The following is a 23,745-nucleotide window of genomic DNA, read 5'->3' on the forward strand; positions in this document are numbered from 1 at the left end:
TTGTGGATGTTTAATTATTAGTGAACATGAATTTTTAACTAGTTCCTGTAGAGCTCTATCATGAGGAAACAGTTTTTAAATGCTTAAAATGTACACAAAAGGATGCTTACTCCAAGGTACTTTTTAATAGCAAAAAAGTTTTTTAGTTATATTTGACAAAATGGAAGGTGGCAAGCTAAATGTTTAACAGCAAAGGCAAAATAAATAATTGTCTATATAGCACAACTCTGGCAGCAATGAAAATAATAAAATAGATGTGTAGTTATTGATATAGATAAATGTTCATGATGTATTTTTATTAGAAAAGAAAACAGGTCATAAAATACCTCATCAAGTATAATCATATAGTTTTGTGTATTTATAAATTCATGCAGAAAAAAGTCGGGGTAATTATATATCAAAATGTTAACAGTGGATGATCTCTAAGTTATAGGATTTTTATTTTCTTTATTATTGCATTTTTTTCTAATTTTCTTACGCTAAACATCAATTATCAGAAAAACAAGTAAGTTCTTTGAAAAAAATAGTGTTTATCCGAAGGTGATTTTCATTCATTCTCATTTCTAATTTCCTACAAAAAACATGTTTTCCTTGCGTAAATAAGAGGAAAAATGAAAACTAAAAAAGAATATTCAAGCAAATATAATAAAAGAGTAAAATTTTTATTTATGAGGGCAAAAGTTCACAATGAAGATATAATAATCATGCAAGTATGGAGACTGAATAGAAAGGATAAATATGTATAAAGCACAAGCTATTAGATATAAGAGAAATGGAAGGATATATAATAAAACATTTTAAAAGTCATAAAATACTTGTCTCAGCCCCTGGCATAACAAGAAGGCAAACTTTAATAAGAATAAAGAGAATTCTTATTTCATTACTCCTTTCTATTGTTTTTTTAGCCTCTATTTCATTTATTTCTGCTGTGATTTTTATTATTTCCCTCCTTCTGCTGACTTTGGGCTTTGATAATACATTTAAAAATCTTGACAAAATAGATAACATTTTAGGAAACTATAAAAAGTTCTATTCAAGAAAGAGACTAGATCCTGCTAATTTTGCGGTTGAGTTCCTACAAATTTTCAGAAACAAGTGAATTCCCATGTTATGTAAGTTGTTCCAAAGAAAAAGAGGATTAAAATATTTTAATGCATATTATGAAGCTAGGAAAAACCTGAGTGCAAAATCTGACGAATACATAGAAAGAAAAATTTTTTACATATGATTATATATTCTAAATCCTAAATAAAAGAGAATGTGTATGTTGAAGCCCTAACCGCCAAAGTGCTGGTATTTGGAGGTGAGACCTTTAGGAGGTAATTAGGGCTAGATGAGGTCACGAGGGTGGAGCCCTCACCAGGGGGTTAGTGCCCTTGTAAGAAGAGAATCCAGAGAGCTTGCTCTCCTCTCTCTCGGCCATAGAGGAAACAGCAGGAAGGCAGCTGTCTGCAAGCCAGGAAAAGAGCTCTCAATAGGAACTGAACTTGATCTTGAACTTTCCAGCCTCTAAAACTGTGAGGAAATAAATTTTTGTTGTTTAAGTCACCAGTCTATGGTATGTTGTTATCACAGCCTGAGCTGACTAATACAGTATATTTTCCGACCACAGTGGAACTATATTAGACAATCTCCAAATATCCAGAAACTATGGAATAATCTTCTAAATTACTCATGGGTCAAAGAAGAAATCACAGTGGAAATTAGACAGTATTTTTATATACATGTTAATAAAAATATGAAATGTCAAAATCTGTGGGATGCAGCTGAAGCCATTATTAGAAGAAAATTAATAGCTTTATTTTATTTATTTTTTAGTTTTTGTGAATTTATAGACTGGAGATTAACTACTTTCTTTCTTTTTTTTTTTTTCCTTTAAAGATTGGCACCTGGGCTAACAACTGTTGCCAATCCTTTGTTTGTTTTTCTTTTCTGCTTTATCTCCCCAACCCCCCACCCCCCCCCCCCCAGTACACAGTTGTATATCTTAGCTGTAGGTCCTTCTAGTTGTGTGATGTGGGATGCCGCCTCAACGTGGCCTGACGAGCGGTGCCATGTCCGCACCCAGGATCCGAACCCTGGGCCACCGCAGCGGAGCGCACAAACTTAACCACTCAGCCACGGAGCCGGCCCCAATAGCTTTAAATGTATACATTAAAAAGAAAGAAAGGCTGAAAATCATAATCTAAGTATCCATTTCAAGAAATTTAAAAAAGAACAGTAAATTAAACCAAGTAAAGTAGAAGAGAGGAAACAAAAAAGATGAGAACAGATATGACTGAACTAGAAAACAAAACAAAAGCTGGCTCTTCAAAAGACTAATAAAATTGATAAATTCATGGTGAAATATGAAGGACAAAAAAGAGAAGGCATAAATTATCAACATTAAGAATTTAAGAGGGGATCTCAAAGCATTAAAAATAATAACTATAATAAGTATATAATAAAAATATGTCGATAAATTTAAAAATTTACATAGACTGAAAATATTCCTACAAAAACCAACTTATCAAAACTGACACAAAAATGGAGAGAAATCAGGGGACAGCCCCATGGCTGAGTGGTTACAGGTCCACGTGCTCCACTTAGGCAGCCTGGGTTCACAGGTTCGGATCCCAGGCATGGACCTACTCCACTCATCAGCCATGCTGTGGAGGCATCCTGCATACAAAACAGAGGAAGATTGGCAAGTGATGTTAGCTCAGGGTGAATCCTGCTCACCAAGAAAAAAAAAAAAAAAGAGAGACATCTAGGGGCCAGCATGGTGGTGTGGTAGTGAAGTTCTATTAAATTAGATTTTGTAATTTAAAATATTAAAAAAAAATAAACTCTAGTGTCAGTGCCTTTGGCAAAACTCTACTAAAGATTTAAGGCCTAAGTAAGTCCAACCTTACACAGACTCTTCAGAAAATATAAGAAGGGGGAAGACTTCCCAACTCATTTAGGCCAACGTCTCTCATAAACACAGATGTAAAAATCCTAAACAAAATATTAGCAATCTGTGATACATATAAAAAGAACGTTACATCATGACCAAGTTGGGTTTATTCTAGAAAGGTAAAGTTGGTTCAATCTCAGAAAATCAACCAGTGTTTATGACATTAACAAAATATAGGAGAAAAATCATGTGATCATTTCAATGGAGGCAGACAAAGATTTGATACATTTCAACAGATATTCATGAAAAAAATTTTCTTAATCTGAATAAGTGCATCCAAAAAAATCAAGTGGTGGGATGAAGGTGGGGGAGCAGGAGAACAGAACGAGATAGCTGATTGAGTTCCCCTGTCCCAAAAAATAGCAACAACTGTTAAAAAGAGGCATAAGAGTGAAGACATCCTCTCATACAAAATAAACATCTCGGTAGACCAGAAATCAAATGGAAACACAGTGGTAAAGTGGACTGAACTTCTCCAGGTTTACTGGATGCCAGGATTGCAAACCTGCAAGGACAGCTGAGACTCCAATTTGTACATGCAATTTAAACAATTAATATCACAGGAGATGGGTGACCGGAACTCAGCTCACTTCTAGAAACAAAGGAGTAGAGTGAAACAGCCTGACCCATAAGTGAAGGCTAGAAAAGAGATCCAACTGTAGCCTGTGTGTATGGCTGGTGTTGACAGGCTGCCTGCGATGACGTGAAAGAATGGAGATCACCTGGAGCCCGGTTATTGAATCAAGCTATCACATTATTTTGGGAGGGGTTCTGCAATCTTTCTCCTGAAATGAGCTTGCAAGGAAAATGATCTGTCTTGGCTTTGCCTCTGAGTGGAAGGAATCAAGAAAGTCTCCCCTACCTTATGCTAAGTGAAAGAAACTAGACACAGAAAGACAAGTGCAAAGGAAGCAATATGAGACCTGGTTCTGATCCATGGAGCTTGGGAAGAGGGACTCATTCAGATAACCATAAAAACTCCAGGTAGGAACACATAACTCCCATTCAATATGAGCTTGCAAACAAAAAGGTCCAAGGAGAGAAAAAAAAAATTGATGACATGAAAGATAGCAAACTCACTCAACAGATAAGAGAATTCTCCCCAAAAGAAATAGAAGTAACAATAGCAACGCTCGTATAGCACTCACTATTTCCCACACTTGGTTTTAAGAGGTTTACATATATTATACTCTCTTTATGGTCACAGAGTATGAAAAAGACTTTAACATAAGTATGTGTGTGTTGGGTTTTTTATTCTTAGGGGCTAATAGTGATCCAGGAATTAGCAGATTGATCACACGTGCTTAGTTCTGTTCCCTTCCACTCACACCAAAAAAAATACCTACTAAAAAGACAGTAAAGGGATAAAATGGGATTAAACAAATGCATATATCCACAAAGACAAGGAGACAGTGAGAGAGGAAGCTGAAATATTTTGTAAGCTGAAGAGAAGTTGGAAAAGTGGTGATTAACTCAGCAGCTTGGAGAAATCCGAAAACTAAGCTGGTAGTTGGGAAGGTCCAGAAGTAAGAAGCCATGAAAGGATCAGACACAAGATACTTCTGGAAGTAAGGTACAGGTGAAGCTAAATAGATTGGTTGGCAGTCTTTGTATAAATCTGAACTCTTTTTGCCTGTCCTGGGCACGCAGGCGAGGTATTCGCCCATGCCACGGCAGAAGATGGGGAGTTCACTGAAGGACGTGAGGAGTAGCTAGAAGTGGGTGACTGTACTGATGACAGACATTCGCCGAAGGTGTGCACATCGTCAGGCAAGACTGCCAGACTTCCTCCTTGACTCGGCTCAGACAAAACATTTTTGATGGACAAAATTGGAAATTTCACATGGTTCACCTTCACATTTGGTTTTTTAAAAGAAAGTCTTCCAAGTATTTTTGATGGTTTGTTGTTTCTACTTTAGGTTTTCATTTTCTGTTTTATAACTTTAAATATTTTAAATAAGCTTATTTCATATTTTCTATCTGATAATTCCAATATCTGATGCTCTGTGGATCTGATTCCCTACTGATTCTCATCCATTGTTTCTTCATGAGTCTTTTCATTATGAGCTCATGCCCACTAGGTCTTTGTGGGAATTTTAAGTTCTGGGTAGGAGATCCATTCCTCCACACAGGATTTGCATTACTCTGTCGAGACCACCGTGAACTAACTTTTCAGAGCACACGGTCAGCGTGGATATAAACCCTACTCCTATGTAAAGGGCTGCTTGTCACTTTGAAATTCTCAGTGGAGGTTTAAAAAAAACTGCTTTATTGAGGTAACAGTGACATGTAAAAAGCTGTACATATCTAATGTATACAACTCGATGCGTTTGGAGATAAGTATACACCTGTGAAACCATTACCAGCATCAGGGCCATAGACAAATCTATCACCTCCCAAATTCTCCTTCCATTCCCTTTATTATCATCATCATCATCATCATCATCATCATTACTTTGTGTGTGGTAAGAACGCTTGACATGAGATTACCCTCTTACCAAATTTTAAGTATATAATACAGAATTGTTAGCTACAGACACTATGCTCTATAGTGGAACGCCATTACTTACTTATCTTGCGTAAGTGTAACTTTATACCCTTTAACCATCACCTCCCCATTTCCCCTTCCCCCCAGCGCCTGGCAACCATCATTCTACTCTCTGCTTCTGTGAGTTGGACTATTTTCGATTCTACATGTAAGTGAGGTCACACAGCACTTGTCTTTCTGTGTCTAGCTTCTTTCACTTTGCATAAGGCAAGGGAGCCTTTCTTGATTCCTTCCACTCAGAGGCAAAGCTAAGACAGACCATTTTCCTTGCAAGCTCTCTTTTTCGGGTGGATATATTTTTTCTAATTTGCTTTTTCACTGAGTTAGACCCCGGTTTTATATGGGTATCTCCATTCTACTCCTTATTTTCTGCAACTCCAACAGCTTGTCTGTTGCCGGGCAAAAACTGTTTAAGCCACAAGGTCTAGATTACTGAGACCGGCAACTGTCCCCATGGAGGCACTAACTTTATTACTGGGTTACCATTCTAGCGTCATGCTTCCCCTTGTTTTCGGCTTCTGAGGATTTCCTGTTATTTTCTTACCAGTTCTACATTTCAAGTTATTTTTACATAGTTTACCCAGTATTTTAGAAGATTTTAGCAGAAGGGCATTCAGGATATCTAGTCCATCACAAGGCTAAAAATAGATGTCTACCTTCATGGAAATAATAGTTCAGCAAATTTAGCTCTAGGGTTATCATGATTTTCCCTCAGTACTCTGGAGATATTATTCCTTTGTTTTATGGAAACTCCAGTTGTTAGTAAGTTCTTTGTGGTTAATTTGTCTTTCATGTCCTGTAGCTTTTAAGATTTTCTTGTCATCTTTAGTTTTCTGCAGCTTCAGCATTACATATCTAAGTGGGGATTTATTTTCACTTATTTCTTTTGATACTAGGAGTGGATATTTTTTCTTAAGTTTTAGTAAACAGTTTATTTAATATCTCGTTTCTTTGCCATTATCTCCATATTTCTTAGCTTTCTTCTCTTTTCCCCTCATCCTCAACTTTCTGGGCTTTGATTCATTCGACTTTCTTAGCATATCTTCAAGTCACCAATTCTTTCTTCAGTTGTCTATTGTTTATTCTTTTATTTCATCGACTTCTTCCATTTCTGGATTTTCTAATTTGTCCTTTTTAATATTCACTTGTTCTTACTACATTTCTGCCTATTTCTGTTTCATAATTTCTAGTTGTTTATGTGGACATTATTTTGTAATTTATAACTCCGAAGATCCTAATAACACTTCGGTTAAAGTCTTTCTCAGATTGTCCTTGTGTTTTATTTTCAACTGGAGTGAATTCATCTTTCAACTGGGGAATCTGCTGGCTCACTTCACTAGGATTAGATTTCTTCATGTGCTTTGGAGTTTCATTTTTCAGGCTCAACGTGAACAGAGTTTCTCTTTCCCCACCTCCCTTTATCCTTTCTCTGTCTCCAGTTTCATTTGCCTCCACCTGGCCCTCCAGGGTCTCCAGGCTAGAACCAGGTCTTATATGGAGAACACAGCACAGAAGCACCGTAAGGACACTGAAGATCTAATCACTGAGCTAACAGGCCATTGAGGATCGTGTCTGGTCACAGGCTCTATTCGTGTCTGTCCCCCACCCCGCTAGGTGAGCAGGCTCATGGAACAATGGCTTCAGGTTGTGATCAGCTCTTTTTCTGCTTCCTCTCACAAAGCAGCAGAGAACCTGGGTCCTCTCTCATGAATCAAAAAGAAGATGTTCAGTCCCCACTATCCGTAGGAACTGAGCTCTCATTTACCCCAACTGCTTTGGGGTCTCCAGCCCAGAAGAACCTCAGGTCCTCCCACCTTTCACCCTTCCATTCCTTTCCCAGTCCAGGCAGCTGCTTTCATGATTTGGCCCTGGCTATGTTGTTTTCTCTCTTTTATCTGTACCTATCATTGGTCTGTATTGGGAGAATAATGTGAAATTAAAACAGCACCTTAATTGGAAGCCTATTAATTAGTTAGACTATACTTGATTGTATGTAAATTTCAAGTAGCTTTAGAGGCGAGGGAAATCACTGCCAGTAGATATATGGGTCACATTTTGATGACTCTCAGACTACATGGCCAAATAATTAGAAGGCTTTTGTTTCACTATTAAAACAATTAAGCTTAAATATGTAACTTATTTGGAGTGACTTCAGGATAACAATCTTTCAAAAAGTATACAGCTAGAAGAATCACTTAGAGTCACAAGGGACTGGAAATGGAACCATTATTATTCAAGAAATGGAGAAAAATTTCTTATTAATAGACAACGGACTAAATACAGATTTTTTTTAAATTCGAGAATAGGGTAACAAGTTGGTCCAGAAACACATCACTCTCTCTGGCTTTCCTAGTCCCTCCCTAGCAGCGCTGAATCCTGTCAGAGAAGAAGGCTCTCCTCAGGCGAGCGGGACCATTATGTAACACTGCCTGTTTCTACAGGCTCCTGGTGCTCTCCTGGAAAAAGCAAACTCCGCAAATAGCAGATACTCAGCAGTTATAGGATAGACCGGGGGAGTAAGCTCATAAGAGCAAATAAACATAGGACACCCCACCTTGGAGAGCCCAGGCTAATACATCAAATACATTTGCCTTTGGGTAAATAAAGATCCATTGACTGCCCAGCCCAATCTCAGTGGTAAGTTTCACCCTGGGGTGATATTTTACTGCTATTGCCCTTGGAGTCAGTAAATATTTGTATGGAAAGTATTATGCAACACCCTGTTCCTGTTATTCCTACAACACTGGTTTCTCGAACCTAAAACATTTTTGTAAACTTACCTTTATTTTGGCACCAACCTTTGTCTCCGCTGGTTTTTTTCCAATATAACTCTCAACCTTCAAAAAGATTATTAAATTTGCAACTTTGAAATGAGGAATAGTATTTCCCTGCACATAAAAACAGACTCTTAATTTTGCAAAGTGGCCAAGACGTATCGTGTGCTCTATTATTCCCAGCTCGGAAGCTCTGTGGGCAAGACACTGCTGGAGGAGATGATGTGCATGGGGCACAGTGATGAGGGGAGGCGACACTGCACACGGGCTGGCGCATAATTAAACCAGCATGTTCCCTGTAGCAGGCTTAAGACACAATTTCTAGACTTGTTGAGAAATCTCGCTCTGATTTGCTGAGCAAAGGACAGAACCGCAAACCGAATTCCACCCCGCCTTGACCTCCCGGGCAGGGTAAGCAAAGGCTGTTGTTCTCAGAACTAAAACAAACTACTTATGAGTAGACAGGAGGATAAGTGCAAAAAAGACTAGGCACAGTTCTGAAGACGTGAGGGAAACACATGACTTGAAAGCACTACGCAACAAGGAAAGACTGGAGCTGAACGGGACCCTGGTGATCATAAAGTCTAATGTCTTTTATCATTGTTCAGATTCAGAAACAAGGCCCAGAGAGCTAGGGGGCTTGTCTGGAATTCCTGGAGAGAGGCAGAACTGGGGCTCTACCCCAGGGTCCTTCACTCATTCCCAGTTCTCTTTTGATTCTGAAGAGTTCCTCTCGATCAAGTGTCTCAGGTCAGGATGCTATTTCATGTTCTGCTGGACTTCATCATACCAGTGAGAAGTGAGTCAACGATTACCCTTATGGGAGAGAATTAGCTTATTTCATAGAAGAGAAGGGCTCCAGGCAGAGGGCCTGTATGTGCAAAGGCCCAGAAAGCATGAACGAGCATGAGATGGGTCATGGTGAACAATTTAGTGTGGCTGCTGAACAAGCTCCTGAGGGTGAGTGTGTGTGTGTGTGTGTGTGTGTGTGTATGTGTGGTGAGGGTGGTAGTGACAGGAGATATGGTTCAAGAACCCAAAAACAGAGTCACAAAAGATTTTATACGCTGTTATAGGTTGAACTGTTTCCCTCAAAAAGATGTCGAAGTCTTGACTCCTCATTCCTGTAACTTGACCTTATTTGGAAATAGAGTCTTTGAAGAGGATCAAGCTAGGATGAGGTCATGAGAGTGGGCCCCAATCCAATATGAGCACTGTCCTTAGGAAAAGTGAAAATTTGGACAAAGAGACATACAGAAGGAAGACCCTACGAAGGCACAGGAAAACACCATCCACAAGCCAAGGAACGCCTGGGGCCACCAGAAGTTAGGAGGGAGGCGGGGGACAGATTTTCCCTCATGGCCCCCAGAAGCAACCAACCCTGCCAACACCTGGTTTACGGACTTCTAGTCTCTAGAACTATGAGACAATAAATTTCTGTAGTTGAAGCCACTCAGTCTGTGGTACTTTGTTATGGTGGCCTGAGCAGACTAATTCACACGCCACTGTAAGGAATGTGGATTTTAATCCACAGGTAAAGGAAAGTCAGTGAAGGGTTTCATGTGGGAGGGTCACATGATCTTTCCTAGTTATACACGTGCACACGGATCAGAGCAGGAAACACTAGAGACAGGAGCTTATTCAAAAACTATTGAAATAATTCAGGTAAAACACATCTGAATTACAACAGTGGCAATTAGGAATGAATAGGGCAGGTTCACAAAATATTGAGAAGAAAATTGTCAAAGTTATCAAGAATGCCATGTCCAACGAAACCAGAAAAAGCCACTTGATGTGAATCCCCTCTAAAAAGAGACTCAAATTTTATGATAAATGGTGGGGAAAATGTTTGATTTGGACTTAGTCTTGAAAAATTAAACTAAAAATCATGAAATCAAGTTATCATATATTCAACATAATTTAGGTTGTAATTGCAACTGTGTGCACCAATTCTTAGAATGAAGAGAGAAGGTATTGTTTTGTATTTTCATATTTTTTTTTCCTGAAAAAACTATATGGTGATACATTATGGTTGTCTTCACTTTCAGAGCAAGATCATGACAGGGTGATTTTTATAAAAATGAAATTGAGTTTCATCACTGTTCTCAGCCCCTCTTAATCCTGTGACATGCAAGTCACTCTCATTTGAAGTGACTTTTCAGCTGTCATCTGTTTCCATTTTCCGTTTTAGTTGTCATCAGGTCAACTTTTGCCCATATCATCATTTATCCTTGGTCTGGGCTAGAAATAGAAGACTGAACTGTGGTGAAGACTAGCTTTATGTCGATATGGAATAAGATTTGAATTAGAAATAAAATGTATCCCCAAATTTTGCATAGTATTTTCTTCTTTTGACTCTTCTTTGTTCGTGGCTATGAGAATTTCATGCTTAGCCAAACTGCAGTCACTATTTCAAGTTTGTGCACGTTCCAAATCATTTCTTTTATAGTCACCTTTCCAGAAAGAGTGTGCCGGCTCGTGTAGAGAAAGGGGAGGTAGTACACGATTCCAATTTCATGGGAAAATATGTTGAGATGGTAAACTAGGTTTTTTTCCTCCTCCCAGTATTTCCCGGTTCAGACAGGTAGTCATCTGTTTCCATCTACAGAGCCTGAGGGGAGGGATGTGGCAGGGAAGGAAAATCAAAACCCTGGCTTTTCCAAAAAATATCTTGAGTCAGTGGTTCCAATATTAGAATAAGAAAACACTGAGAAACTTAGATAAGTAATTTGGATTACTAAGTTTTATACACTTAGCTTAAGTGCCATCTCTCTAAAGATAAAAGGGACGTTCCAAGCGGATATATACTCAGCATGACTCCCACATTTTGATGATCTTGGAAAGCGCTGGACACACGTGACGAAGTGGGCATCCTGACACTGAGTTGGCTCAAGCCTTCCCAAACTCTTTCTGTACCATTTCTTCTGCTAGTCTTCGAGCGTGGATTGCTCTGGAATGCAATAAGCCCGGGGGTAGGCATGGGGGTGGGAGGTAGGAGCAAGCAGACTTTCCTACGCTGCTTCTGAGCCTTGCCCAACAAAGAAAGACATGTACTGCATCATCTCAGCCAAGCACGTCAAGAGGCCTCTGACGCAAGTCAAGAGTTCCTGGTATTTCCTTAGCCTACAACCGAAGTCCGAAATATCATAATGGATCTAGAACCCTGCGGCTCCCTACAGGCATGGTCTCACCACAGAGGAAGCTGGCCTCCTCTCCAGACTGTGCAGGTTGGAGACCAAGACTCACAAGGAAAGGGCCCATCTCCAAGATATGGAGGGGTGGATTCCTAGGATGGTCTGACTGACTTGACCCCCACCCTCAGCACCCTCATGCCATCAAGGCAGGAGTTTCTACATCACAGTCAACACATTTCATGGAGTCAAAATCAGAAGGGTCAAGCGGATTCCAGAAGCACAGTGTATTTCCGGAATAAACATAAAATAAACTTATCCTTACTCCAGTAAGGACAGCAGAGGGACACAATAACCTTCCTCAATTATTTAGAGTCCTAGACATAGCAGAACTCTCCTTTAGCGAATAAAGGTACCTCGTTAGATGGGCGACGTAATTACCAAGAAGCAGGAAAGAGAAGCTGGCAGAGAGAGGGGGCAGGTGACTGATAATGGGCTCTCACTTTTTGGCAACTGATTCTTATCACAGAAGAGTGGTCAAGGTAATGAAGGTAAAGGAGAGAGGAAGGAAAAGGTTGGAGGCTGGATTCTGGAAGCTCTTATGTGAGAAGCCAGTGATGCTGAGTTATAATTCTCTGTAGCCAGTGACACTCAGGGACAGTGGAACATGGGGAAACAAACCTACCCTCCCTTCTGATGAAATTCCCCAGGATCTTATAAGGACTTAAGAAAAGAAGCAGATTAATGTTTAAGGTCAATCTTTCAAATCAAGGAGACCCATAAGAAGTCATCCTCATCTCTTCTTTGGGGCCTCTAACATTACACACCACAACCTGAGATCGAAGGCAACTCAATGGGAAGGGTAGTAACACATCAGTGAGAGTTCTAGGTAAGAAACAGGAGATCACTCAGTAATTCAACAAATATGGATTGAGCACCTACTATGTGCCAGTGCTAAGTCTACCTCAGATCCTGTGCTCTCTGATGTGGCATCAGGTGAAGAAGCGCCCTTGAAGAGACAGAGAGGAGAAGGAGAACAACCCTGCTGAGCTCATGGTTTTGCCAGCAGCAGGCCACCTTATGTTCATTCATGTTAGACGCAAACAAAAGTCAGGCTAAAGGGGATTCCGGCTCAACACGGAAGTATCTGTGCCTCTAAGCAAGAATCTGGCCAGAGCATAACTTGAGCAGAGAAGAGAGAGCTCTGAAACAGGTTCACCTGACCTCCCCGGGGGGAACCTGGGAGTCTCCTGTGCTTGCCTGCAGGAGCAGATGCTCCATCTAGACACAGTGTGTCCCAGAGCACAAGGCAGCACATACCTGGGCGGGCAGGGTTCTGTGTTACAAGCCTGGCTCATCGCTGGAGGACGGTGGACCATGTTGCATAAGGTGTCATTGACTGTCTGCTGAGTCTGGATGTGTAAGCACACTGCTATAGCTTCTTGATGGCCTGGAGGTTGGAAAGAGAAAACAATGCAAATGACTGAGAATGATTTCTGGTGGGGAAAAAAGGAAATTGCTAAGCCACTGCCCTTTTGACTGTATTGTGTGGCTGTAGGCTGCAACTCATCGTGCCTGTGGGGGCAAGCGACTTGGCATATTCTGAAGTCTCCGGGTCTCTGATATTCCCTCAGCCACCTTTTAAGCTCAGCCCCTCTTCTGCCTCCCCTTCAAATAGACCCACCTTGAGAGATTAAGGAGCATCTTTGACTCCCTGTCTGCCTTCAGACTTACCTGCATTCCGAATGTACTCAGAGCTAGGGGTTCCCTCGAAAGAATCATCGGGATGTTCCTTCCAAGCACACACAATAGTTTCCCTGAGGGGAATTTTCATATCAGCTGCTAAAGAACAACACTGTCTCTATATCATTGCATACGTGCTAAATTTGATCTATAATCCTCATGAAAATTTTCATCATGGTTTGAGTTCCTGTTTGCTACCACTATAATTAGTAATATTTCCATTTCTGCTAAAAACAACAGCAATACTCCCCATTGGGAAAGTGCTCTGGGGGTGTAAAAGTACTTTCAAATATCTTATTTGAGCCCATAGTCATCTTCGGAGGTCAGAAGAATGGTATCACTCTCTCCACCTTATTAATTTAATAACAAGGAAACTGGTTTGGAGAGACATTAAGACATCAAAAAAGTGGTGGATTCAAAATGAAAAATTAGCTTTCCTGCCTCCGAATTCAGTGGTCTTTCTTTTGTGCTTTGGAGATTCCAAAATGCAACACAGCCCGTCGGCTTCCCAACGCAATGAATGCTTCTTGTTCAAATATGAATTTTCACGTCTGACCCCACAGCCCACGTCTCCACCGCTATTCTTCGCCTCTTGAAACAAAAAGAATGATTGGGAAATCAGAACTGAACAGAATATAAATCCGACTTTTGATGAAAAAAAATCAAATAAGCTGTAATAGCTACTGACTATGCTATTTGAAATATGCATATGTATTTAGTTTCAGGCAAGAATGTGTGTTCCATTATAGTATAAGAGTGTGGTTCTTTTTCCCAATGTCATGTTTCAATTCAATCATTTTACAATATTTTACAGAATACAGTATGGGCCAAAAATATATATAGAATATATATTTGTGATGTTTAGTTCTTTCCACTAAATTTTCTCCTGCTTTCTTCAGTTGTAATTTTATGTTCCCGGCCATAGCAGGATGCAGTCTTAAATCTCTATGCATCTTCCATGAACTTTTTAAATAAACATTGGCTAATTTTAGACATAAGGCAACACTGCCACAACTTAAGAACTCTGGTTCCCATTTGCAAATGTCAAGCTTCCTTTGTGACCTTGCAAGGACAAAGGTGTTCATTTTCCAGCAGGTTTCATTTATTTTTAATCTGAGAAAAATCTGGTTATCTTTCACATGTATTTTAATTTGTAGTCAAAATTCTTTAGCAAATATACTCAGAGATTATTTTGGAATGTTTTCTGGAGCTTGAGTGGGTGGGCCTTAAAATACCAAAATTATCTCATTTTAACTATTCTGGATGGAATTTTACTACGCTCATGACAAACTTTTCTGTCTTAAAGCAAGTTTACTGAAAGGAATTTAAAAGTTTAATAGAGGATTAAGGACACACCGAGGGAGAATGCATTTTCCAAAGACGGCCACAATAATACCCTCCATCCCACCTACTGGACCTAAATGTGACTGTAACACTTTTCACTTCAAGAGGTTTGATCACACCATTATCTCCAAAAGTAAAAATTATAAAAATAAGTCTGCTTCATCACATACTTAACAAAATTTGGGTAATAATTGCAAGTATGTATTTAGAAGATATAAAATAAATCAAGTATTGAAAGTTTGGTGTAATTTTTCTAATAAATTCCTTGTAGCATGAGGCAACATCCTTCACTTCAGATTTGACTTCTGCAATGTCATAATAAGAGGGTCATTTTTTTGACCAAAAAAAAGATTCAAAGCTTTCATCAAGAAATGAATTAATGATTAAAGGGTAAAAATGTAGCCTCTAAGAGGGGAGACAGAGCCAATAAATGAGCTAATACATTCCCTTTTGTTGGTTTAAGCTTAGTCTGAGTTGGGTTTCTTGCAAACAAGTCTTGACTAATTCAACAGGCCACATAACATAACACACACACACACACACGCATACACGGAAAGTAAGAAATACCTGGAGCAATGAAGAAAATCTATAGTCAGAGCCTTTAAAGTGCCACCCAGTAGCTAATACATCAAGTTGTAAAATAAACATGGAAAAATGATTCGAATAAGAAAATTATGTCGATTTAATAACCAAATAGGCTTGGGCCCTAGAAATAGATGTAATATGATCTTTTTAATCACCAATGGAACACTAACAAAAATTGATCCGATATTAGTCTATAAAGAAAATTGCAATGAGTTCCAAAAGCCAGAAATTACGCAGATAACCTTCTCTGACCATAATAGAGTTCAACCATAAATGAAGAGTAAACAATTAACCCCCTCAAATCCAACCATTAGAATTTAAAAAAAGTTGTTCCCTATAAAACTCCTAAGTCAAAAAGAGTGAATAGATTACACACTATTTGTGGCAAGAAAAAAGAGAAGAGGGAAGCATAAAGCAACTTGATAAGAGATCACAACTCTTGATAATAACTGCAATATCTCCATGAAATGGATGATTTTTTTTCCAAGAAAACCTAAATTATAGAGTTAACTTATAAAGTAAGAATTTGAATTGAATACAACAATAAACGGGGGAACTTGAAAATAATGTTAAAAGATCAGGCCATGGACGCTCCCCCTCAATCCTGCCCTCAAGCAGGACAAAAAGAAGTGGATTTAGACAGTTGCAGGAACTAGTTCTTTCAAACTTCTTAAACAGATAATTTCTATGACATAAGCTGTTTAAGATTATTGAAAGGTATGGAAAACTCCTATTCACCTTACAACACTACTATAACCCTGATGACAAAAATCTATAAAAGAAAAAAAATAGGTCTATTTCAGAGAGTTGCCCTGTGTCATGCTATTTTACATACTATGATGCTCTTTATTTCAGAAAAACACACACACACATACATATATACAGATTATGCAGATGTATGCCCAGGGCGATATTGAAAAGAACAGCTAATATATCTTTTCTCTCTGCTGATTAGCCAGTAGGATAGAGTGGGCACTACAATAAACTCCCAAATAATGAAAAAGGGGGGAAGCATAAGATGGATGCCTCCAGCCAAGTGCCAAAGAACGGTACCATTCCCAGTGTTAAAATGCAAGTTTCACAGCACTCCAAATAGGAGAGTTCTTGTTAGGAACCAGTGGAGGAGACAGCTGGTAAGGATTAAGGATTGTTGAAAGCCATTTGGCCTGAGAAACGGCATCACGAACATCACTGGAGCCTGAGAGGAAGTGACCAATCATATCAAGAGCAGCTGGAAGGAACTATAGCTAGAGGCTTGTCATGATTTGAAGGGATTCAAAGAGAACAGAACAGCGATTGCTAACGTACCATGTCAGGAACACATCTCCATAGGGAGTGTGCTAAAATGAGCCCATACGGGGCCGATTCAGTTTTCATTCCCATTTTCCCATTTGTGGGAAGGCATTCCTGTACCCTGCCATGCAAAATGGAGTCTATCTACGTGCATCAATATCATTCATGTCTACACAGGTGCAAACCCATTTTAGTGAGCAGCCTAATAGAAGACGACATCATGACCTCAAACCTCTGTCCATTCACCCACCAGACCACTCACACATGGAGATTCACATACACACAACCAGAAAGAACCAGGTAGGAACTTCCTGCTATCAACCGTATAAACCCGCCTGCGCTCATGTCCATCCTAGCCTTTTCTTCCACTATTTCTATTAGAAGCTGCCCCTCCAACGGTTTAAGACTCTTCTCCAGAGCTCTGCTTTGGATTTTGTCCTTTTCCATCTTCTCAGAAAATTTGTTGATTACTTCGCCTTTCTCTTTCATTCTGGAACTTTCTCATTGCCTATTAAATGTACCCAAGACGCCCTGCCATTAAACAACATTACACACACAGAGCTCTCCTTCAACCCACAATGCCTTCTAGCCATCTCCCTCTGTCTGTCTTCTTTATCACAAATTTTGCTACAAAAATCTATTCTGTGTATCTTCCTTCTATCACCTATCATTCTTTCCTCCTTCCTTTCACATCTGACTTCCATCTCTACCACTCCACTGACCTGATCCTTTCCTAAGTCACCAATGGCCTCCCATGGCTGAAGCCAGTGCCAATTCTCAGTCTTCATCTCACATCACCTCTCAGTGGCCGCAGCACAGCTGACTTTGGTTTCCATCACACAACAGTGTCCTGGTTTTCCTCCCATCTCACTGACTTCTTTTCGTTGGCTTTTGCAGCTCAATGTCCTCCACCCAGACATTCAATGTTGAATTTCCTCAAAGCTCAGGCTTAGACTCTCCCCATTCCTCATAGGTATTCTTTTCCTGAATATTCTCATCTATGCCCCTGGCCTCAATTCTCTCCATAAACAGTTGACTCATAAATGTATATTTCCAGTCTAGATCTCTCCACTTTGTTTCAGATTCACACATTCAACCGTCCACTTAGCATCTCCATTTGGAAGTCTAAAGGCACCTCAGAATCATTATGTCCACAGCTGAACTCATGTTTTCCTTTTGCCAAACTAGACCCTCTTCAGGACTCATCATCCCAGAAAAGGATCTTAAGACTCAGACTTGCCACCTCACTCCCACTTATCCACTACATCAACAGATTTTGACCTCCTAAACATCTCTCGAAGTCATCTCTTGTACTCATCTCCACCATCATGACCACTCCAGTCCAAGCTCTTGCCCCGGACTCGGTAATAGCTTCCTAGATGGTCTCCCTTACATGTGTTATTTTCCATTCTAATCCCTTTTTTACTATATAGCTGGACTAACCTTTTTGAAATAAATAAAAATTTGATCACTTAACTCCCACTTTAATTACTTGAACAGCTTCCCATTGATCTTGTGATAAAGACCCAAATCAACATGGCCCATAAAGCCTTAATTGTTGGGCCCTGGCCTCCTCTCCAGCATCATCTCACACTAAACCCTGTCTTTCTCAGTACTCCACTGGGGTCAGACTTCTCCAGTCCCTGGAATGTACCATGCGCCCTCCTGCCACCTACAGCCTTTGCACATGCTCTTTTATCTGCTGGGAATTCTGTGCCACCCTCTCCAACCCCTCTTTGGCTTCATTAATTCCTCAGCTTTCAGATTAAGTTCAAGTGCAATTGTTTTTAGGGAAGCTTTCCCTTACTTCCCTAATTAGGTCAAGTTCCTCCTATTATACGCTTTCATGGCAGCAAATCCTCCTTTTGTAGCTGCCATAACCAGCTGTAATTTTACATACAGGTGTGTGATTATGTGATTACCACATTTCCTCCCTAGATTTGAATTTCAAAGGTAGGAACTACTGAGTCACGACCACCTAGCCCAGTGCCTGCACAAAGAGACACACAATAAATCTTTGTAGGACATTGCTTTTGAATGAAACAATGCAGAGAGTCCTGTCACTGTCAGGACCAAGGCAAGGTTGGCATTATTCACATTATTTACCATTGTTTGTGAAATTTTAGACAATGCAATAAGACATACAACTTAATTAAGATAAATAACTATTGGAAAGGGAAAGATAAAATCATCATCAATTACAGATGATTATTTACCTAGAAAATTTGTAAGAATCAACTTGAAAACTATTAGATGCATTTTTTTGTTAGTGCTGTCAAGTCAATTTCAACTCCTAGCGCCCCTGGACACAGCAGAGGAAACTCTGCCCCAACTTTTTGCGCCATCCTCTCACCTATATCAGGCACTATATCGGACAATGCTCTGCTGCTATTCACAGGGTTTTCATGGCCAATTTTTTCGGCAGTGGGTGGCCGGGTCCTTCTTCCTAGTCTGTCTAGTCTAGAAGCTCTGCTGGAACCTGCCCACCATGGGTGACCCTCCTGGTATTTGAAATCCTGCTGGTATTTGACATAGCTTTCAGCATCACAGCAAAACACAGCTGCCTTAGTATGACCAGCGACAGACAGGTGGTGTGGTTCCCTGACGGGAAACAAACCCAGGCCTCGGCTGTGAGAGCACTGAATCTTAACCATGGGACACCAGGGCTGGCTATTAGATGCTTTAAGGGGTTCATTAATTTAATCAGATTTTTTAAAAAAAGAAAAATAACAGCCTTCTAATCTAAGAGGAATACCCTACTATTATTGTATCATAAAATAATCATCCCACTAACATTTATTACACACCATGGGCCAGGTGGTGTGATGAACCATTTCTCCAACATCACCTTGTTTAATCATCACATTTAATCCTTCATTAACCCTAATGAGGTAGGTACGCCTCTTCTCATTTTACAAAAATAAAACTCTACAAACTTATACAGCTTGCCCAAAGAGAGTGGCAGAACTAGGGTTCAAAATGGGGTGAGGCCTCAAAGTCTACCCACATCCTACTAGCCAGTGCTGTTAGGAAATACAGGGGTAAAAAAGGAAGGTCAGGAATGAGACAAATAATGTAAAATGCAAAAGAAAAGCTATGGTAAGGAAAGTTTATGATAGAGCAAATTACAAAACCTTACCAGAGAGTATTAAAAAGGTAAGTATATCTTCCAGGATGTATATGTGTGTATGCACACGCAAGCACACACACACACATATACACTCTGAAAGCTGGAAACTGAATATGTCTGGATTCTTCATGCTTTCGGGAATGAAAAAAGATTTCTCTGTTGCTCTTCAAGTATGAAAACAGGCTTATGAAAGGTTCTTAAGCCTCAGTAATTACAAAAAATGGATTGATTTTTATTTCCTGTATGAAGGGAAGATAAGTCAGAAAATACAAGTACACAATATCAGGATGTGAGCAAAGTTGATCTTTTCGGAAATCTGTAATTTGCATACATTATTTTTCTACCAGAAACAGGAATGTTGAAGAAATAAGTATATGCCTGTGGAAATTCTATTTTCCTGTGGTTTTCAGTCATTGCAGACTTACCCTTTCCCTATCCGGGGGGAGGGTTAAAAACCCACAATCATAACCACACAGAAGTGCACTTGTAGAAGCTGAGCCTCCGAAACCAGATTAAAATGGACCACAGGGAGGCAAGTACCGCTGCCAAAAAGCGTGCAGTCAAGACGGTATAAAACCCAAATAACGAAGGCTCTGCTCCAACCAGCAAGGATGTATCTAATTCATTTTATACTCCAACACTGAGCAGAGAACCCAGTGCAGACCACGGAGTCCAGCACTGAGCACATGCTGGTCCCCTGCATTTATAGAGGATTTTGCTTTCATGCCTAAGCTCTCCAGTTTTATAGAATTCAGTTATCTATTTAAAAGGAATTTTAAGCTTGAACCGAAGAAATCAAAAACATTACTTTTTGCAAAGTCAGGAAGCTTATTATATGCATTTATAGTTCAACCAACCCTCTCTAAAGGATGACAATTAAGTTGTTCATTTTCTGTTTTGGACTGTGTGATGGTCTCTGAGCCTCAGTTTCCCCAACTGTAATATTTCGGTTAGTGGGGATCCATGGTTCATTTTAATGATACCATTCTAGGATTGTACAACACAATACACCATCACAAGGTTAAATTGCTGTTTAACTGAGTGGTGAAGGATTACCAAGCTGAGCTCTGTTAAAATTTGTAAAACATGTTCCAGATACACAAGAGAATGTCAGAAAGCAGACCGGCACCTTCACAGCAACCATCTGAATCTTGAATTACATTTCTGACATGTGCAAGGAATTTCTCTTCCCATAGCAGGTCAAAAGGCCCACAGTGCCAATAAGGATAAATTCAATTAGTCAAGTTTCACAAAACTGTAATATCTTAAATGGATCCAAAGATCATTCTACTACTCCTAAGTATATACCCAAGAGAAATGTCCATACAAAAATGTGTACAGAATGTCCAGGGCAGAATTATTCATAATACCAGACATGTGAATAATCCAAATTTCTAACTGATGAATGGATAAATAAAATGTAGTATATCCATACAATGGAATAGTATTCAGTCATAAAAAGAAATGAAGTACTGATTCATGCTACAACATGGAGGAACGATGAAAATATTATCCTAAGGGGAAGAAGATAGTCACAAAGGCCCAGATATTGCATGATTCTGTCTCTATGAAAAGTTCAGAACAGAGAGAAAGTATGTTAGTTGTTGCCAGGAGGCTGACACAGGCAGGGAAAATGGCAGTTTGAGGGAAAATGGAGAGCGATTGCTTAAGGGTACAAGGTTCTTTGGGGGGTAAAGTGTTCTCAAATTGACGGTAATGATGGCTACACAACTTTGTGAATATACTAAAAACCACCAAATTGTACCCTTTAAATACATAAATTGTGTGGCATGTGAATTATCTGAATAAAGCTGTTACCAAAAAAAAAATAGAAAATCATTCCAGTAAGTTCAGCCATCCTGGTGGTGGGGCCTGGGGTTATCTTAGTGGGGGCGCTGGGAACACGAGAGCAGATCCTAGCACTCTAACAGACTCTCCCAAATGACTCAGAATTCACCTGGCTATCTTTCCTTGGGCAACTCCAACTGGTATGGGGAGTTCCAAGGACCCAACACGTCAACGTTTCCCAACTGGAGGGGGACATCCTAGTCAGGACAAGACCTGAAATCAAGGATGACAAAGTTCTAGATGAAATTGCGAGTCTATCAATGGAAAGGTTTAAAAGCTTGAGACTAATAAAGTAGATTGGGGGGTGTGCGAGCCACAGCAGGGCTCATTTCTGCTCTCGTAACGAAAGACAAAGCTCCGCGTCTCTGATGAAACTGCAGCAACGTAGTGGCTCAGAGGTAGTAGAGATAGCCGACATTTTGTAGTAATGTAGTAGAAAGTTCCAGACATCTATAATTGCAATTGAATAGGGGACATTTTTGCATCTCAGCAACTATCTCTAGAGAGTTTCCCCCAGACTCAAGGAAGTACCAGTTTCCAGATTGCCAAGGGCATGTCAGTGTTAAGATTTCCCAGATGTAACAAAAGAGGTGCCCAGGATCCTTAACACACAGGGAGCAGGAGGTAAGCTTCGGGCAGTCTGTACATGAGGCCATGTGGAGGCAACAGAGCCTGTGTGCCCTGGAGAGGAGCGACAGCAGACACTTAGGGTCCACGTGAACCGGAAAGCTAAACTCCTGGGCCATGTGGGATGGGTTTCTAGGAACCAGGGAGAAGTAAAGTAAGACAAAAAGAGAAAATCTGGAGGCAGCTAAGGGTTCTTTTCGTAAATTCCACCTGTGTAACTCCACACGAAAGGCAGTAGCTTAGTTGAAGCCTGGGCGTAAAGCACATGCCACTTCATCTGGGTTTACTGCCAAGCTGGCAACGTTAGAGAACAGCTGTCTAGGATAGGTGGGTTTACGGGCTGAATGAGATAGGAAAGGAGAAAGACACCATCAAGTCATGGCGATTGGGAGGCAAGGATTGAGAATATACTCAAGAGCCTGGGGGACAAAGGGTGAGGGGCTCAGGCACGGTGAATGGGCCATGAGCCCTAAGACCTGAGAAGGAGCTTCAAGGAATGAGCTGAGGGCCACCAGGAGGCATGGAGTGTGCTCTTGAGCCAACTGCCTCCTAAGGCAGCAGCTCCTGGTATTTTCCCCACCATTGGCTGGAACTGAAGCCAGAGCATGTTTAGCCGAGCTGAGCCACGACAGCTGGCTGGAAGGTGCAGTCAGGAGTCAGGGCATAGGGTGTCAGGGGCTCTGGAATCCTGATGAGAGGAGTCTCCTTCATGTTAGTAGGAGATCTAGATTTCCTATTCGTGATTTCTATCTTCTTGCTTCTAATAGAGAGAGCCCTGGAGAATGACTGTCTGGACCCCTGTTCCCTGCCTTTTGGATCCTGAAATGCTTATATAACTTTGGGTCCGACTGCCGCTCTACTGAGGTCACCTGACTATATTGCCACTTCCTAATCCTAACAGGGTGCCCGGGCTACGCCTGCTTCCCCATACGTACACACACATCAGTCATAGTGGTCAGTTTGTTCTGTGCTGGTTTCTGGCCCAGTCTGCAGGCAGGAAACGACATACGTTCCAAGGATGACTTTTGGCTGACAGTCGCATCAGACACGGCAATCCCAGGCTGCCCCAATCTCTGTCCCTGATTTATGTACAGGACTGCCTCGACTTTCCAATTGTGTATTTCCCTATTTGTTCTCTACTAATTAGCGACCGCTCTCCCCAGCTCAGTTATACAGATGCTTAGGCCACAGGAACATACCATTTTGGGGGTCAGAATATAGTCTCCCTATCCTTTTTCTTTCTAGAATAATCTCAATGAAAAATAAGAGAGAGAAAAGGCATAGCTTTGAGTTATTTGAATGACTTAACCTCCTTTAGACTTTTGCTAATTAGCATATTTGGCTTACCCGATTGAGTAATTTCTCAAACCATTAGCAACACCAGACATAACTGTCCTTTAAGCAAAGGATCAAATACCTCCCAGACATGTCGCCGTGCAGGGGGTGAACCCAGCGTACTCCCAGTCATAAATCATCTCGCTGTCCTTCTCGGGGAGAGAGACGTGCAGCTCGCGGGAGGCAGGGCCCTCCTCGCAGGCTCCCAGGAGGCAGGGCCGCTCAGCAGGCGGCCGGGGGCCCTCGCACTCATCCTCCGGCAGCTCGGTCACCGTCTGCGTGAACGTCAGGAGCACCCGGCACTTCACCTCCCGGATCTGAACCCCCGGCCCACACGTGGCACTGCAGGCCGACCAGGGCTCCGGGATGAACCTGCAGAGAGCCAGGAGGCATGGGAAGGGGACACGGCAATCAGTACGCACAGGCCACAAGAAGATGAGCGACAAGCA

The 23,745-nt window shown here is 40.8% G+C and overlaps 1 protein-coding gene across 5 annotated transcripts in view; it reads right to left on the reverse strand.

Annotated features, from left to right (window-relative positions):
• The window catches only part of SH3GL3 (SH3 domain containing GRB2 like 3, endophilin A3), a 320,477-nt gene that overhangs the window by 84,979 nt on the left and 211,753 nt on the right, over window positions 1-23,745 (reverse strand). For all 5 annotated transcript variants that reach the window (XR_011424088.1, XM_070230150.1, XM_023649368.2 and 2 more), the window contains exons 16-17: window positions 23,379-23,668; window positions 12,712-12,841 (exon numbers count right to left, since the gene is read on the reverse strand). Coding sequence is in view for 4 of the 5 variants with exons in the window: in XM_070230150.1 (XP_070086251.1) it covers window positions 12,712-12,841; window positions 23,379-23,668 (420 nt within the window). In the remaining variant the exon portion in view is untranslated. The remainder of the gene's footprint in view (window positions 1-12,711; window positions 12,842-23,378; window positions 23,669-23,745) is intronic.

This window comes from Equus caballus, chromosome 1 (assembly GCF_041296265.1).
Source record: "Equus caballus isolate H_3958 breed thoroughbred chromosome 1, TB-T2T, whole genome shotgun sequence".
NCBI lineage: Eukaryota > Metazoa > Chordata > Mammalia > Perissodactyla > Equidae > Equus > Equus caballus.